We start from the raw sequence: 18,990 nt of genomic DNA on the forward strand, positions 1-18,990 counted from the left end.
AATCATTTTTCAAAGCCAGTTATAAAACTGAAATTTCTTTGATAAGATGCTGCTTAAATTAAACTGTAATCATATTTATAAAATTCACTCTGTATTTATATTAACCTTATTAAAATTTAAAATATTTCATTTGAAGGAAAGAAACTGGTGCGGAACCAATAACTACGCACTGATACGTTCTCCTGCCCTACAACTAACAAGGAATCTCAATGTCTGACCCGTCCCTGAGGTCTCTTTTCCAGAACTTTATATGTTTTTTGCCACTGAAGGTGAAAATCGTACTTGTAAGTGAGACATCAAACGTGTATGGATTGAGTCTGGAGGGGAGGTGTAGGGATTGTATCACCAGGGGGTTGGGTCAAAGCTCGGTCGCAGAGAAAATATATACAGGCGGAATGACAGCTCGGCTTGTGAGCCCTGTCCGTGGGGGGCAAAAGGCTGACTGCCAACTTCAAAAAGATTGCACGGTTTCCTTCTTTTCAATGGCATCCCGTGAGGTAACCATTCTATTCTTCTCAAAAGGAACAATCCGTGACTTGAGGGTGAAGTTTGTATATCTGTCAATCAGTGTTTAGCCTTTTGGAAGGGCCAAATAGATTCTGATTTGTTACGGTTGTTTCTTTAAAAACGGGCTTGAGTGATTCACTCCTTTTAAAAGCAATGCACTTAATTCACTCTTAGTATTGTGTATTCAAATCATGAAAAACAAAAGATATAACTTTCTTTATGTGTGGATGGATGTTAATTTAATATTGATCTAATTGTCAAGGACATTTTTTTAAAAGATTTATAGGATTTTTAAAAAAATGACCAGTGACATCGTAGTAAAAGCATCTCAAATATCATCGTAGCGTTTTGCATGTAATATATATTTATTAATTCTTTAATGACATCTTTGTAAAAATTGTACAAACATAAAAATTATATAAAATATAATACTTAAAAACTAATCATAAATATACATGACATACAACAAAAGAAAGAATATTTCAAAGCTCTTCAAAAAGTGTATATCATTTTTCTTTATTTGTTTTGATGTATCCAGCAATTATTTCAGCTGTGAGTCAGGATATTTAAAACTTATGCAAAATTAATATTTTTCGATTTCAAAGATGTTAATGCATTAATTTTTTGCATTGCAATGAATTTTGCAATAATAATGTTATCATTACGAAATTATATTAATGTTTAACATAAACTTTTATCTATTTGTCTTTAGTTTCAATCTGCACATATAACAATATATAATTCATTTGAACAAATTTTTCTTCATATGTTATGGAAAATCATGTTAGTTGTGCATTTTAGTGGTAAATAAAAAAAAGGGAAAGAGAAGGATACGGTTGTGTAAAAAGTTTTATACCTATCATTTTGTTTTTGCATTTAAAATCTGAAAAAAAAAATATTTATTCTTATTCAAGTATTAATATTGAAATTTATAAATGTATAATTCAAACACATTCTGCAAAGAAATTGAGCAACCTCAAATAAAGAAAGTAAAAACGGATTTATTCCGAAAGGATTTGCGATAAATAACCCTTCAACCTCAAATCTACGATGAATTTCATGTTAAAGTTTGCTGATCTCCAACCCCAGCAATCAATGTCTTAATCGGCTTTTGTTATATAGATATGGCGTGTGATACTCTTGCAATTCACCCGTCAAACCTGATTACATATTTTTTACCCTCTTTTTGCTGTCAGGAATGACATGATATCCACCCAAAGATATTACCAGAGCTACTTAAGACTTTTTTTTGTCCTGGCAGTATCTTGCTTGAATAGTATAGTTCCTTATGTTTTCTGAAACGTATAATACTTTTCAATAGTTTTCTGAATTTTTTTATTTTATTTTTTATTTTTCTCCCATAAAAGTAGAAAGAAGATGAATAAAAAAGGGTGAGAACCCTTATATTGCAATTCATATTTGTTAAACCAATTAAAAGGTAACCAATTATAAGGTCATTATTGCTAATGAAATAAACAGTGATATTAAATGACAAGAATAATATTAGCGGAACAAAGTTGATGTTTAGTGAGCTTTGCAGCAAAATATTCATTGTGTGTATTCGTTAATAAAATAACTACCGCATAGCAACATATTATCACACTATTTTTTTTTTAATTTACCAGATTTAGATCGCTTGTATAAACTGTTTGTTTAGGATTTCTTTTGAAATTACTAACTTTATGTGTATTAAAAACATGTTAATAGGGAAATAAGAAACCAGTAACCATCAGTTTTTGTGTAGGAACTTCACAATCTCACTGTATAAAATTGAACGTCCGTTTATTTGCTTGTTTGAACTTAATGCAATTCCTCGCTGAATTCAAACAAAATTTGACACATATATTTCTTAGCACCTGGAAAGATTAACTGCTCTATTAAAACGTATCTATGCACCTTTAAATAGGGTGAAATAGGGGTTAAATAATTTTTTCGGCTACGACTTCACAAGAAACTGCCAAACAAAAAAATATCTGCCATAAAACTCTAAAAAAATATCTTTATTATGACATCAAAATACTAAGTACTTTGATGTACTATTGTAGTATTTTCCTTTGATTTTCAATCAATTTTTCAAATTTAATTTAAACATATTTTGTAGAAAAAAGAATATGTGTTTTTATTTTTATTATGTCCATATAGAACAAATAGACATAGGTGAAGCGTGGAGATAGCGATTAATAGAGTGATATAGCAACTAAAGAGCATGTGCAGTTAGAAATACCATTGGAAACGATTACATTATATAAACTGCCCGGAGAATCCTTTCATGTTTATTAATTGTTCTTGTCACTGTGGTTTACTTTTTGATAAGACAAAGGAATGCAAATTTAATGAATGTTTTTTTTTTAAGTTTCTTACCTGTACCCGAGATTCGACGAGGTCCAGCCTCATCGCCAAAGCTTCTCTCATGAAGACGTCGGGGTAGTGGGAGGCTTCAAAAGCTTTCTCGAGCTCTTCTAATTGCCAACCATTGAAATTGGTTCTTGTCCTCCTCCTTTTTCCTTGACTGCCGCTCGTTGAACTCGCGTCGTTCTCGCAGTCTGAGTCGCCTGCAAAAGGAAAAAAAATCATGTTCTTTCTCCAAAATTTAAACTGTTCAAACTAGTTATTGCATATTAGCTTTGTATTAAAATTAAACATCAATAAGATTTCCGCTTGAGAGGAACTGAAAAGATGAAAGTATTGAATGTAAAGAATGGAATCTCAGTAAATACCTTGAATATTGCTTTATCATCTATACTTATAATAAAGCTCAATGTGTGCGCGCGTGAGTGCGTGTGTGTGTGTTTTGGCTCTCTACAGGACAGACCGTTCGACCTACAGCCACCAAATATGGCACGTGTATACTTTGGAGACCAGGAATGTGCACCTCGGAGTGATTTTTTTTAAAATTTTTAATTAGAATTTTAATTAATTGAAATTAGGCGAAATTTCGGCGTTTTACCGCTATAACTTCCGAAAATATTATAGCACAAAAATAATTTTTACATCATATTGAAGTTCAAAAAAATAATATTTTCAATGATCCTAATGTTTAGACCTATAAATTAAATTTCCATTTTTATTAAATTTTTAAAAAATATAATTTCAGCATATTTTTCAACAATTTAATTCGCACAAAATAAATTTGAAATTTAATCCACATGAGCATGGCAAAAAATTAACATTTATCAACGTGTTGCCATCACATTTACAAAAGTTCTGATTAAAAAATAAATTAATTACTACTGCAAATTAAATCCAGAAAAATATAATTTTCAGCACGTGACTAAATGAAATGCATAAAATAGAAAATGTTATATATATATATATATATATGGATGCCAAAGATTTCTATGATTCGTTTGCAATAATATATATTATGGAATATCTATATTATTTGTTCTATAAATCAGCTTTATTTAAGGCAAACATGGTTTAATATATATATATATATATAGGATATCCATTGAAATTCGGGCCTAATGGCTATTTTGTAAATCTTTAGCAATAGACATACGTACTCTTAAGTACTGTTAAAATGGTCTAAATGAAGTATATAATTAAATTTTATCTAATTTGAATCAGTAAGTGCACTGATGAATTAATTATGAGTTATATATTTTTTCATACTCTGCTCTGTGAGTCATATTTAACAAAATATTTTTGAAATATTAATCTATACTTATAATACTCAATGTGTATGTATGTGTGTGTGTTGGCGTTCTACAGGTCAGACCGTTTGGCCAACAGCTACCAAATTTGACATATGTATACCTTGAAGGTCGGGAATGTGCACCTTGGAGTATGCACCTTTTTTGTATTTTTAATTAAACTTTTAATTAATTAAAAATTAAGCGAAATTTTGGCGTTTGTCAGCTATGATTTCCGAAAATATTGCAGCACAAAATTGATTTTTACATCAAATTGAATTCAAAATATAATCCCTTCAATGATACTAATGTTTTGACCAACAAATTTAATTTCGATTTTTAATGAATTTTTAAAAAATAATTTAATTATATTTTTAACACCTTAGTTCGCATAAAATAAAAATAAAATTTAAGCTGCATTAGCACGTTGCACGTTAATGGGAAAAATTTTTTATCAACGCGTTGCCATTATATTGACAAAAGTTCAAATTTAAAAAAGAATAAGTTAATTATCATTCCAAAGTAAAAATATAAAATTGTAATTTTCAGCACTTGTCTGTATGAAATGAAATAAATATGAAACATGATATTTTTTGTTTAGATTTGTTTTGATTAGTTTTATATGATCTTTTACAAAGCCATATTACAAATTCAATTAAACAGTTTTATTTAAGGCAAACAGAACTTAATATGCACATCTACTTTAATCGGAGCCCAATAGCTAATTTGTAACCTTTAGTTATAGACATACATCTGTTAACAAATGGTCTAAATGAAATAAATAATTATATTTGATGTAAATGATGTCAATAAATGCTGTTGAATTACGAATTTTAATTTTTGCGTATGTCCTCTGCTCTGTGAATCATATTTAACAAAATATTCTTGAGACGTTAATATTTTAAATAAAAAGAGTTACACTCCAATTATCTAAATCAATCATCAAATCTAACCGACTTATGAAAATTTTAATGTCACTATTCCATAAAAACGGTTGATTTTAGATCACTTCATCGACTATCTCAAAGAAGTCAATCATCTTCCTTTCCTTCAATCATTGACCTAGATTACGAAAATGTCGATTGTTCTAATTTTGTAATATTCAAAACTTAATTAATCGGTCATATTTGAATTGAGAAGATAGAAATGTTTATTTATTTAATTAAAAGTTAGAGTGTCGAGAATATTTTGCACAAAATTCATATAATCCAAAAAGGAAAGTAGAGAAATTAAAGGTCTGCTTAGAAGCTGTCATTTTCTATTATTGTTTTTACTTTCAAAAGGGCAAATTTTCTAAAATTTTCTTTCCGAATATTATTGTTGTTGTTGTTTCTTATGGCACTTGCCACTGACAAGCCCGCTGTTACGAAGACAGCGATTTAAGCCTGAGGGAGACGTCTCTTATTTTTTATAGCAGCGCCAACTAGGGCCAAGAGTACGACTTTGCTACTCACGCATCACTCATTCGCTTGCACAACCCCTTTTTACAGGAGGGCACATTCACACATCTCACAGATAGAACAACAGAAGAACGACCATGCCCAAACCGGGACTCGAACCCGGGACGCCCAGATCACGGGGAAGACGCGCTACCCCTATGCCAGGACGCCGGCCCGAATATTATAATTTTACTTACAGAAATAACGGAAAATAATTGACTATTAGAAGTAATCAAAATAGAGTTTCGAAATACATCATTGTCAAAATCGACAGATTGATATTTATTTAACTTTTGCCATTGACTTAATATTAAAAAAAAACAGGTTTTTTAAAGCTGATTCAAGTTAAACCTTTTGAATAATCACCACAACAAAATTCCTCAGAGTATATTCGATGCTATTTGGCTGTTTTCGTTATTGCAAAACTATTTCTTTCTTCTTCAACCATAATCCTCATGATTAAGTGAGTAAACTAGTTTTGTAATGAGAACAAGCAACTTTTGCGGGAAAAAAAAAAAAAAAACTTTACCCAAATCTGTTATTACACCATTCTTTTCGGAAGAGCTAACACTTTCTCCCAATCCTTTCACTTTCATGAAATTAAACTTTTTTTTTTATTTTCTTTCCCCCGAATCTGGCCAATAAATATCCATCTGAGACTCGATTTCATTCCGAGGAATACAATTCCCGAAAAACCTCAATCAACGTCGACGAACAACTCTACCAAAAAAGAAAGAGAAAGTAGAGTCCACCAAAACCACCTATCCGAATCGAAAAGAGTTTCACAGACTGTATTACAACTATCACTAGCACATAGAACTTGAGCAGAAAAGAGATTTGATAGTCGGCCAATCAGATGTTGGCTATCATTACTTTTCTTTTTTCTCTTAGGCCTTTTCTTCCATCTCATATATATTCCGTTTGTCCATTCTATTCGGTTTCTGTTCCAGGTTTGATTACTTCTATTTGGTACAGGTAATCATTTGCAGTTCCCGAAAGAAATAGAATGAGAAAGATAGGCTTAGGGTCAGTTTGATTTTATCCCTTGGGTAAGGTTTGATATTGCTGAAGATTTATCTCGTTCTTGGCGAGGTTTAGGGGATTTTCTTTCTTCGACAAGGAGGGAAACACTATATGATTGTGTTGAAATTATTTTCCTTCTATGTGGTATCAAAAATTCTGGACAATGTTTTAAAATTTCTAGCTATATAATCTGTGTTCTTGCTGTTTTATAGTATATAATTTCATCAATCACACTGAATACAAATGTGGTCAAATATTAAAAATAATTGAAAGAAATAAAACCTTTTGTAGCTGTAGCAATTAATTTAATAGTCAAGAATATTCGAGACAGTTATTTTAAGTTTTAAATGTGATAAGGATTAAAAAATGAACTGTGCCATAGTACAGTTAGGGATAAATATATTGTAGACCAAAAATATTATATCTGCAAAAAATTTGTACTTTAGTCACAATTTTTAATTCTTTACTTATTTGTTCTCTTTAGATTGAAAACGTATCCCAAATCGCCATTGCCATGAAGACAGACTGGCAATAGCGCTTTAGCATGGCATATTGTCTTGTATTTTGTGATATTTTTAACCTATTATAAAGGAATAAATTTCATTCCTTCATAATAGGTTAAAAATGTATCAATTGCAGAAAATAAAAACAAATCAATGCAATGCAATTACACAATCTCCCAAACGTTCATACGAAATTTTTATTAGTTTAGTTAACGTCTAAGTGTCAAATTCAATTGAAATTTTGCCATCATATTTGCTGCAGGTACTCATCCGATTTCATATAAGATTGGCCAGTGAAAATATATCCAATGATTATTAGTTTAATTTAATTTCTTCTATTTGGTAGGATGCTCTGGAACTCTAAAGGCAATCATCTCTTGGTCCTACAATTTCCTTAATGCCAGATACCGTGTCTAACTATCGTTCTTGATAGTAACTGCAGGCGACCTGTCTTTCCAAGCAACCCTAAAAGAAAGTACCTACAAAAACGAAGCTGGAACATTTCCGGAGAATCTTGGCCATCCAGTTCCATCTGCCCCTTCTGCAAGTGGTTCCCTTTTACCGCCACCCCTGCTTCTTTCCGAATGTCGTCTGCTTAACAGCCCCTAGAACACCCCCTCCAGAGGATATCTGATGGAGTGAGAAAGAATATTTCGATTCGTCGTGAGAGAAACAAGGAGAATATTTCTTAGATTGGTATGCATTTGTGAGTCTTGAGTCGCCATATCACTTAAGGTTACAGCAAATGATTTTCTAATAGAATGAGTTCAAAGATTCCAAGTGATTTTGCAAACGATTAGATTTCTTCATGAATTGTAGTTTTGGTCATCAATGACTGTAGATAGGGTTCTTGAGGGGGTAGTTATCGCAACTGGTATCTTCAGTTAATTAGTGATAAAAATAAAATCTCTGTGTGTGTTCTTGTTATAAATTAAAGTTCTGGTCAAATTATGTAGATAATTTAAACAAGTTATCTAAAGATATAAAAAAAAAATCTGAGTAATGGTTAATAATAATGCTAGTGCTTTCAATCCATCAATAAAATTAAACTACAAAAAGACATTTCATTTTAATTTTCATCAAAAGGAAGAATAACATTTGATATCTGTTCAGTGATCTGGATCTAAAGATATGCATCTTTAATTATTGAATGAATTTTTTTAATAAAACAATTCAATCTAAATATAATTTAATGACTGTCTATGACGTCTATCTGAATACATACAAATTTGGATATGTTTTTAATTTATCATATAAAATTTTATCATCTGTGTAAATGATAAATGATGATATTTTGGCAAGGGATTCTGAATGAATTTTATTTGTCTCAAATATATTCTTTTGATGTGAGAGAGAATGAAGAATGAGAATTTTTTTTGGTGAAATTTTATTTACATATCGATAAAAGATCCACGAATCAAACTTAATACTTTTAAATACTTAATAGATTTTCTCGAGTGTTTATTTTTAACATAAAGCTTGGAATTAATTAATAGATATTATTATTAATAGATATTTTAATTCGATATAAAAATGACATGCAGTCATTTTATATCAGGTATTCTCTACCATAAAACTTAAATTAATTAATTATGTAATAATTTGATACAAAAATGACATGGACCCCATAAATATATCAAATGCTCTTTACAGTGGTGTTGCTAGGAATTAGGTAGAAAAGTTTGCTGGGCTTTATTCCACAACTGCGCCACAAATGCATTATTTGATGCAATGTTACGTTTTAACTCTATGAGCTCGAACTCTCTCCAAACCGGCCCGTTTGACAAATCTCAGATTCGGGGACTTTCGGGCTAAAATTTAGGGATGACAAGTAGTTCACGACCATATGGAAATGATTCCATTCTTTTTTTCGTGTAAGAAAAATTGCTTCGAGTTTTGAGGTACTGGAATTCTCTACCAGCTAGGCATTTTGAATTAAAAGCCTCAATGTTAAAGCAAATAGAGTTAAAAGGTTCAGTCGAAGAATCAGATACAAACACAAAAATAAAAAAAATGAATGTTGTGTTCAGGCATTATTTCTCCTCACAACCACTGATTCATTTGATTTTAGATACAGAGGACTGACTATAGATTACTAAAATAGAATATATTAGAAATAGATTATTAAAAAAATAGAATCGTAAAACATTAAATGTTTGAATTAATAGTTTGGCAAATAAAATATTTGATATAATTTTAGTCTTCCCCTTACACAGTATTCCTAAATAGTTTATTAATAAATGAAAAATAAAATCGTCAGATATTCATAATATACAATATGTTGATCTAAACATTCATTTGAATTATGAAAAAAATAGTTACCCCCTAATTAGACTGAATGCAATTTGAATGCATTTAACTAAATTTAGATGGACATTGATTATTAACTCTTTGGTATGTTTACCCAAACACAATTATGTTGATCTCATTTTAAATAACAACATCAAAAGTATTTCTCTGACAATTTCAAGTAAAGCAAAATCTCATTACATGTAATAGGTATCTTTGTCTACATGGTTTTTGTCTTTTAATACTGAAACAGTTTACATTTGCATTTGCTAGAAAATAAACTTATTAGAAAAAGTTTTTGTTTTTTATTCTATTATTTACATGATGATGTTATTTTATTATTTCTAGTGCTTTCACTAAATTAATCAAATGAAAAGCAATGTCATGTAATATGTTTCTTTAATGAAATTTTTGGTATAAACTGAAAGCTAATTTTGAAAAAGCAGTGTATATTTATAAAAACAATCATATAACTTTTTCCTTTCTCTCATTGTTAGAAGTACACTTACATTCAAATGAATATCTTAAAAAATTAAACAGCTTTTCAACGTAGTTAATATTTTAGTAAATCTTAAAAATATAGTAATGGAATAATTGACGCATTTGCATAAATTTTGCAAACATAATTTTTATATTGTTGGAAATTAATAAACAAAATAATGTGATATTCCTTATCTAATACAAAAATTAAAAAAAAAATTCGGTTCATTTAATAACATGGTATATTAAAATGCAATGGCAAATTTTGGATCTAATAGTACTCTACAATAATAGTTTAAATAAAATCTATTCTTATGCAAATCGTAAACTAACTGCTGTTATCATAATTATTCCATATAATTCACTAAATAATGCATGATAAATATCTACATTTATTTTAAATTATACAAAATTAGTTTGTATAATTTAAAATAAATGTCTTTTTAATAAACGTTTAATGTACTGAATAATTGTATTTGATCTCGGTAATAGTTATACAACATTAAACTTTTTAATAAATTTTAATGTATTGAATAATTGTGTTTGTTCTCAGTAATAGTTTAAAATAACCAAAAATCAATTGCACTTAAACAATTTTAAACCTCTTAATGAATTTTATATTCAAATGATATGAAAATCCATTGATGACCAAATTTTCTAAAGTGCAGTAAAGTTTGGCAGAAAAGAGAACTTTCGTGAGTAATTTTAGATAGTTTATATTAATAAAAATGTTATAATATTTTTAGTTTTTGTCGTTAGATATACAATTAACATAATTGCAAAACAACAACGCAATACTGAAAAGCACACACAGAGAGATTTATATCAGATTTATTTTTCTCCCGAAATCTGATTTAAATTATTTACATTCAAAGGAAATTTTGAGATCAATCATTATTTTTATCCTTTAAATCAAATTTGAAAAGTACCATTACTCAGCAAAGATTTTTATATTTATATTTAAAATAATAAGCCAAAAAAATTAATTCTCTAGTTCTAATAAAGGGTTCAATTTCGCCGATTTTTGCCTCTTATGAAAGTTTATGACCTGTAGTCTTTCGCCAAGCTGCTAGAATTTTTCCTTCATTTCAAGATAGGACACAATTGTATACTTTGCATGACGAGTCCCCCAACACTAATTAATAGTCTGCTTTCGTCAATTTTCCTTTCATATAAAAGCTTTTGTCCCTTTGATACGTCGTCGATGGTCTCCTGCTATTTGAGGTTTCGAGAATTTTCAGAAGCATATTATTAATAGACTATTAATTATATTAGAAAGTGCTGTAAATTACTTGCATGATTTTATCTTAAATACATAAATAAATTTAGAGAAGATGTTTCTTAATATCTAAAAACTAGTTCATGTTCATGGAGCTAGTTCATTTTCAGGTAATATATCTAAAATGTTTTCTCACAGTATAATTTTCGGAATCCTTGATTCATCTAATGCCAGGAAATTTTGTAGTTAAAATGTTCATAAAAAGTCATTTAAAAGACATTAACGATGTCTATTAAATGACTTATAGCCATCAATTATTAAATGCAAATAATTTAATAAACATTGATATAACAATATAAGAGAAGAAGAAAGGAGTACTTTTTAACTTCCGAGTGTTACAATTGTTATAAAGGAAAAAATTCATGCAATTAACATTAAATTATGAATGTTAATTAAATCTAAATTGATGTTAAAAAAATTCTAATAAAACGATATTTTAAATATAAGAAAAAAGGTATGAATAGTGAAATATTTTTAAAAAATAAAATCAATGATTAGGAAGTTATATTTTCTAATATTTTATCGCGAGCTATTCACAGAAGTGAAAATTTGAAACACCTGTTTCAGTCCTTTGATTTTCTATTAGTTGCAGGATATGACTAGGAGAATCAGAAAACTAAAATTTATTACATCAAACGTCTGAAAAATAAAGCAATTGAAACTTTCACAAAATTACAAACGAATGATTTCACTGAAAGAAGCTCATGACGATGCACATTTAAAGATAAATGACCTTATCTTTTCTTAACTCAAGAAATAAAACAGAGAAGGGGGAGAGATGAATAATAATAAAAAAAAGAAAACATTAAAAATAAAAGGAAGATAGAAATAAAAGAAAGACAAGCGAGAAAAAAAATCTGCCATCTCCTCATCTTCAATAATAATAATAAGTAGAAGACACGACGACAAGTAAAAACATATGAGGAAAATGAATACATAATCACGGTGACACGCTCCTAAAAAAGTATTTTAAAAAAACAACATAGGTAAAAAAATGAATGCAAAAAAACATAAACGACACATAACAGATGAAAAAATAAAGAAAGAAGGCATTCGCTTTAATTTGTCTGACACAAATATTTCATCGCAGCATAATTTGTACGTTATAAACCCTACCATTCATTTTTTTTAACCTTTTCTTCTTTAGCTTTTATTTTGAAAGGCGCGGGGGGTGAGAGGTATCAGAGGGAGGCAAAAAACTGTCATTCTTTACACTAAGAAATGAGCGAAATAGCACATTTATATTCAGCCCATTTGTCGCCGCATAAAAAATCTAATAAATAAGTACATAAAAATGTCGGGGATGTTTTCTTTTATTGTTATTGTTATACGTGACTCTCAGCTACAGAGAAGTTTGTGAGAGAGATATTTTTTTTGTGTGTGTGTGCCTTTTTATATTTAGAATTCTTTTTCTCCATCTTAATTGCAAGCGACAGATTTTTCTTTTACTTATTTCACTGAGCCCTTTCTTTGGATACCTTTAAGCACCGCCTTATTCTCCATTTTTCATTAATTGCGTGATTTAAATTCCTCTCTGTTCCCTCAGCGACTCGCACGCTTAGGTACTACATTCGTAATTACGCGTAAATATTTGTAATTACACGAACTTTGGAAATAAACGCAAATGTGATATATATACGCTCTTCTCAATATGATTAGAAGCTTTGGTTTAGGTTGTCAGTGTCTTGTTAATTATTATGAAGCTCAATTTTTGTTTTATTTGCGAAATTCTGTTAATTATGATGAGATACAGAGGAGGGATATCTTTTTGATTCATCAAAGTTTCGCCGCTCTTATTAACAATGGAGCAATTTTGTAGTAGAAGAATCACCGTTCAAAGAAATAATTCTCAATTAAGTTGTTAAAACAAATTAAGAAGCTAACTTATTCTAAGATGATACATCAAGGTACACTTTTAATTAGATGAAAGTTTAAATATGCTTGAGTTCGCAAATAATCCTCGAAGTATCAGAAATTTTCGGGAAACTTGGCGACACTGTTTTTCAATTTTGAATAATTAACAGACATTTTTGAAGAGGAATAATCTGAGTTTTATCTCAGAGTACAAGTTTTAAAAAGATTTTATATATGCATATTTCGATCGTTAAGTAATTTATTGAGAAATAACGTCATTGTATTGAAATTAATTAAATTTATTAATGAAGTGAATTTTCTAATATTATTATTTTCAGTATCCTCTACAAAAATCCCTTTGAAATCAAATGATCTGAAATCTTATCATTTTAATTATATAAACAATTAAAAAGTATATTTTACTTATTTTTTGATAATATACGGAGCAAGAGTTTCAATAATGTTATCATCATTGCAACATGTTTCAAAATTGTTAAGACCTCTGTAAATAGTCTTTCTATAGTTTAATCATGATATATCAGTATATTCATCGCAGTTAAAAATCGGAGACTTAGTAATAAGCAGATTAACTATGCCAAGCAATAAGAAGTTGAATATAAACTAAAAAAATAAAGGCTAACATCAAATGAAACAGGTTTTATTTCTTTCTTATTCAAAATCTAACGAATCAAATCAATCAAACGGATTAATTAATAAAATAAATCAATAAGTGTAAATATGAATTAAAAAATTTAAAAACTTTAAAAAGCGAAAGAAGGGTAGAAGTGACTGGAAAAAAGCGAAAATAATTTTTGCATTTGAACGATTAAGAAACATTTGTAGGTACATTACTTTAAAAAAATACCAAAGACTCTTATTTTGTAAACAATTTAATGAAATAAATCAGTTAACTTACAATTAGGGAATATTCATATTATTGGAATTCGAAAAATTTTGCTATTATAATTTAACTAAAATAGTATTTATAGGGATAATTCAGAGGACTGGGCATGTGAAGATCAGAAGAAACAAACATTTTGAATTAAAGGAATGAAATCATTTGCTCCATATATTGCCGACCTTTCAAAATCAACCTTTTAATTTTAAATTAATAGAAAATTCCTTATTTTAATTTTTATATTTTTAAATGTTGGTCTTGTTTTTATACCATCCCTTTCTTCACCATATCTTTCCTTTTTTCTCTACAACACATTTTTTTAATTACAACCAGTCACCCTGTTATCACAGAATTATACCGTATACATAAGGGTTATTGCGACTGGCTGTTACGCTCATAAACTAGTTTGGGAATTGTAACTAACACTAAAAATCACTTACCCAAACAAAAATAAGTGAACTGAAAAAAAAAAATGAAATGTCATATTTCTTCCCGAAGAATATAAATGCCGTCCGTTACTCATCGACCTAAGGCCACATAAAACCATTCAAGTTATAATCGAGATGCCTATGGCAACGTATGTCCAAAAGGTAAAAACTACAATTTCCCCGCAATTATTTATATTTTTTTTTAAATATTTTTTCCCTTCCTTCGCTCCACTTAATTCCACGTGAAGTAATAAAAAAAATAATAATAATTTTTCTGTTAATGATTTCTTGACATTCGCCGTGTCATTTTTCAAAGGCTACTCGTCGATAGTGCCATTTACACCGGCACTTTAACAAAAACCATTAGCAGTGAAACCTTACAAGAATAATAACAACAAAACCAAGAAAGAAAAAAAAAAGGAAAGAAACGAAACCAGCCCCTAACAACCTGGGATTATTAACATTTAGGTAATTGTAGAATTATTCAAAGATTGAAAGAGCAGAGGCAAAGAACGCAGGTCGGGCGGGATGGGAAATAAGACGAAACGTATATAAAGTAAGGCGTGTGTTGTAGTGCCATTTCGATCCAACTACGCAATTAGAGATTATAAATTGCGTTGGCTTGTCATCACTGCATACATAAAAAGTCCGTCTGACAGACTGACTTGGATTGGAAGTAATGCTTTGTATTAAATAGCTCACCTGCAAGGCATACGTAAAGAGATGTTAACAATTATTTGGTCACAGCTGCTGAGATTCAGACGGGAGACGAAATGGATAATATGTATACATATGTATAAATGAGGAGACAATTATTTCTGCACACATTTGCATCGCGTTTTCCGCGTATATGGATGGCGACATAGCTTTCTTTTATTTTCTGTTTCGATTTTTTTTCCATATAAAGAAAAGTGTTTTTGTTTGATTACTATAAGCATTCCAAATGTGGAACAGGTGTAATGTTAGTGAGATGAGATGAAAGAAAAATCATGATAAATTAAGAGGAAGTAATTTTTATTAAACGCCCGCAAATTGCGATGAAATGAAAAGACTCTTTGTTACGTAAAATCTCTGAGTGTGTTTCCCATTTTAAATACATTAATAACTGTCTATTCAATCTGATTGTTCTTGCACATGCGTGTATCTTGCCTGACAAATAGTTTTGTGACCTCCGTTCAGTGTTTTCAAATGATTTTTTTGTTATATTTTGTGATACTACAACCTATTATACAAATGAGGTATTTAATGAAAAAAATATCATTTATAATTCTTAATTTATGTCATGTTTTCATGGATATAACAAATATTTAAAAAGAAAAGTAGACTGAAATCATATTATCTCTTTTACTCGTGTCCTCATAATTTTTTTGTTACTCTTTGGCATATAAACCCATTTCAGATTAAAACTGCTTCAATTTTAATAGAAGTCATTCTTGTAGAAATTCAAAAACTACAAGTAAGCTTACTTAATTGATGTTTCAGACATAGTAAATATTTTTGATTGATATTGTCCATTTTCATAATATCGGTAGGTTTCTAAATTTGTACTTTTTCAGATTAATAAGAACTACTTTCAACATTAATTTTAGAATTTGAAAATTAAATTGTAATCAATTACAATTCACATAAAATCATTTAAAAAATTTCTGATAAATATTTTTAAAGAAGAAAATAATAAAAAATATTGAGAAGTAGCAATTCAAAAAATAAATATAATTCTACCATATCAACAGAAAACAGTTTGTCATCAAAAATTCCTATAACATATGGATTGAAAATTTCTATGAATTTAATACCTCTTATTTTTAAATCTATTACAATGCAAATAAATTTTGTTTCCTAAATAGAAAATTAATTTAGAGTTTATATATTTTTTATTTTAATAGCAATAATTGCCATTTTCCCATGATTTAATAAAATGCATAAAATATGGAAAATATTGCTTGCGCATTTAAAAATCATTTGAAATTTCTCTATTATATTTTCTCTAAATATATTTACAATTTAATTAATAAATCAAAGAATTGATTAAAAATTGTTAAGAATTTGTTTAAGAATTGTTCAGAAAAGTTTATAACTTTTGTTAAAAAATTATTTAATTTCTTCAAACAAGTAGCACATCCAATTATTTATTTATTTTTGGTTAATGAAGATAATAATTTTATAGCAAATATAAAGGGGAGACATAAGGGGTTGCAAAAATGCTTTAAATGATGTTAATTATTATCTTTATGTTACTTTATTCTATAAATATGCCTGTAAAAAATGGAAATACATACAAAATTAGATACCTTAATTTTGTATGTATTTCCCTAGTCCTATTATTTTTATTCAGCAAAGTATTCCTACAGCATTAACATTATAAACAAGTTCAATTCTTCTGCGATTAAATTTGATCGAAATCTAAAACATTTTAGACTATTTTCAAGGCTGCCCTGACGAGAATCCACCAATCAGCATATTATCGAAGTCGTTTTTGATTGACCCAAAAGAAGAAAATTTAAAACTTCATAACTCGCTCAGTTTTAATTACTGAGAGTGGTTTTTTTTTTTTTTTTTGTTTAAAATGTACTTGTAAAGACTATTTTAGTAAATAGGACAGGGCTATTGTATTACAATTTAGATTTTGTAATTTTTTCAGCTGTACAGCTATTGTTTGAAACAACAAAAAATGTAATTATTTACATAATTTTTTCATCTGGAATTATATGGCTATCTATGACTATTTAGAAATTAGTATTGTGCCGTGATTAGAATCGACATTTTGATAAAAAGTTACTTCATTTGAATTTTCGTTAAGGTGAACAAGAACATAAACATTTGGTCATTATTTTCAGATATAATATATTTGTTGACAATTTTGCCGGGGAAAGAATTTGTCATATGACTGAAGCGGCTCATTTCTTTAAAAACAGAAACCGATAGAAACTTCATTGAAAATCTATTGAAAAATCCCTCACTCTGCAAATAAGATCGGAAGAGAGAAGGAAGCTCCGTCATATTAAGAGCCGGAAACGTTTTATGGCGTTTACAACGATAATATATAAGTTATTGGGGTTCCTTTTGCGGTAAGGACTTTTTTTACCGATGCATTTTTCATGATCTCTAATCAAGAAAGCAGAGCGGGAAGACAAACGGGGAGTGAGAAGGGGGGGGAGTGAAACGACGGTACTGCAGAGCAACAATGTTTGTCACGCGACCTGGACATGAAAGAAGCAAAAAAAAAAAAAAAAAAAAAGCAGCAGCAGCAGCAAATAAAATTGCAGAAAAGATTAAATCAAAATATAGGAAACCTCCTTTTCTGGAAATGAAATATGAAATTGAAGTTCTGTCTGTCATTAAAGGACGTTTCCCCTTCGATAAAATAAAAGTTTTTCCCCTCTTACGTTATTGATAGAATTATCTAGTATTTTGGTTTGTTTTTGCAGCGACTATAGGATAATGGCGAAGATAAAGAACAGATGGTGATGATGGTTATAATGATTCATTTCGGGGCTGATATACTGAAATAAACGTAGGTAGTGAAATGAAATTGTTTCTGAAAACTTTTTCATTTCTTACCCATCTGAATATATATATATATATATATTTCTTGTATTAGGGGATGAAAATTTTTAATTCACTAAAGAGAGACAGAATTTCACATCAATAACGCTATTATGTGCTTCATTACAAAACTGACATAAAAGTAAATTTGCATGATAATACAACGAAAAATACAATATTATAGGAAATAAAGCAGTCTTTATAAAAATACAGGGCAGCACTTGTACATCCAAAATTTCTCTATATAAATAATTTTTGAAGAATCACGGATTCTCATTAGAAAATTATTTTTTGTATGTCAATTAAAATGCCTTTATTTCAAAAACAAATTTTCACATAAAAATTTGGTTTAAAAACCTGATACAATCCTAAAAAAATTTCGATTAAATTTTGTTCATTAGAATTTATTTCTAAAAATATTGCTCATGAAGAAATATTTATCTTTCTAAATAAAAGCAGACTTCATTTTGATAAAGCCTTTGGGATTAGAAAATTAAGTTAAAAAAACATTGAAAGGCAAATTTATATATATATATATATATATATATATATATATATATATATATATATATATATATATATATATATATATTTGTATAAAAACATATTTTTTGTAATATTTTGTATGCAAATTTACAAAATTTCAAATTACATACATACTTGTACAATTTTAAAATTAATTTCGTAAATAGCTTAATTCTTTTAAATCTTTTTGTCCCTCAAAAAGTAGCATTATTGTCTTTAACAGGAAACCTTATACATTGCTATATTTTATCTTTAGTAGGAAAGTGAAGAAAAAAATGTGATTTGCATTTCTATTTATCGAAATTTCTACACATAGAATTTTATTGGAAGAATATTTGAGTTCGATACACAGATGTTCTGCTTTAGACATATGGTTCTTATACAATAGCATACTATTGTGCAAACAATTATGATATTTTGACGCATTTGAATACGGCAATTCAGTTATATATATATAAAAAATGTTTACCTTTGCATATATATATATTGTTTGCTTAGATTTTTAATAAATTATGTGAGTATGTATTTGTTTCTTACTTGTTCAATTATACAATTTTAATTAATAAAATGTTGCTTATTGCTTA

The 18,990-nt window shown here is 28.7% G+C and overlaps 1 protein-coding gene and 1 long non-coding RNA gene across 3 annotated transcripts in view; one reads left to right on the forward strand and one right to left on the reverse strand.

The window, feature by feature from the left end:
* Positions 1 to 7,589, forward strand: part of LOC129985296 (uncharacterized) — a 36,561-nt gene extending 28,972 nt beyond the window's left edge. The window contains exon 3 of the long non-coding RNA XR_008785550.1: positions 7,454 to 7,589. This is a non-coding gene — a long non-coding RNA (uncharacterized LOC129985296). The remainder of the gene's footprint in view (positions 1 to 7,453) is intronic.
* Positions 1 to 18,990, reverse strand: part of LOC129985294 (homeobox protein unc-4 homolog) — a 168,987-nt gene that overhangs the window by 61,818 nt on the left and 88,179 nt on the right. For both annotated transcript variants that reach the window (XM_056095272.1, XM_056095271.1), the window contains one exon: positions 2,869 to 3,059. In XM_056095272.1, the coding sequence (XP_055951247.1) occupies positions 2,869 to 3,059 (191 nt within the window). The remainder of the gene's footprint in view (positions 1 to 2,868; positions 3,060 to 18,990) is intronic.

This window comes from Argiope bruennichi, chromosome 9, assembly GCF_947563725.1.
Source record: "Argiope bruennichi chromosome 9, qqArgBrue1.1, whole genome shotgun sequence".
Taxonomy (NCBI): domain Eukaryota; kingdom Metazoa; phylum Arthropoda; class Arachnida; order Araneae; family Araneidae; genus Argiope; species Argiope bruennichi.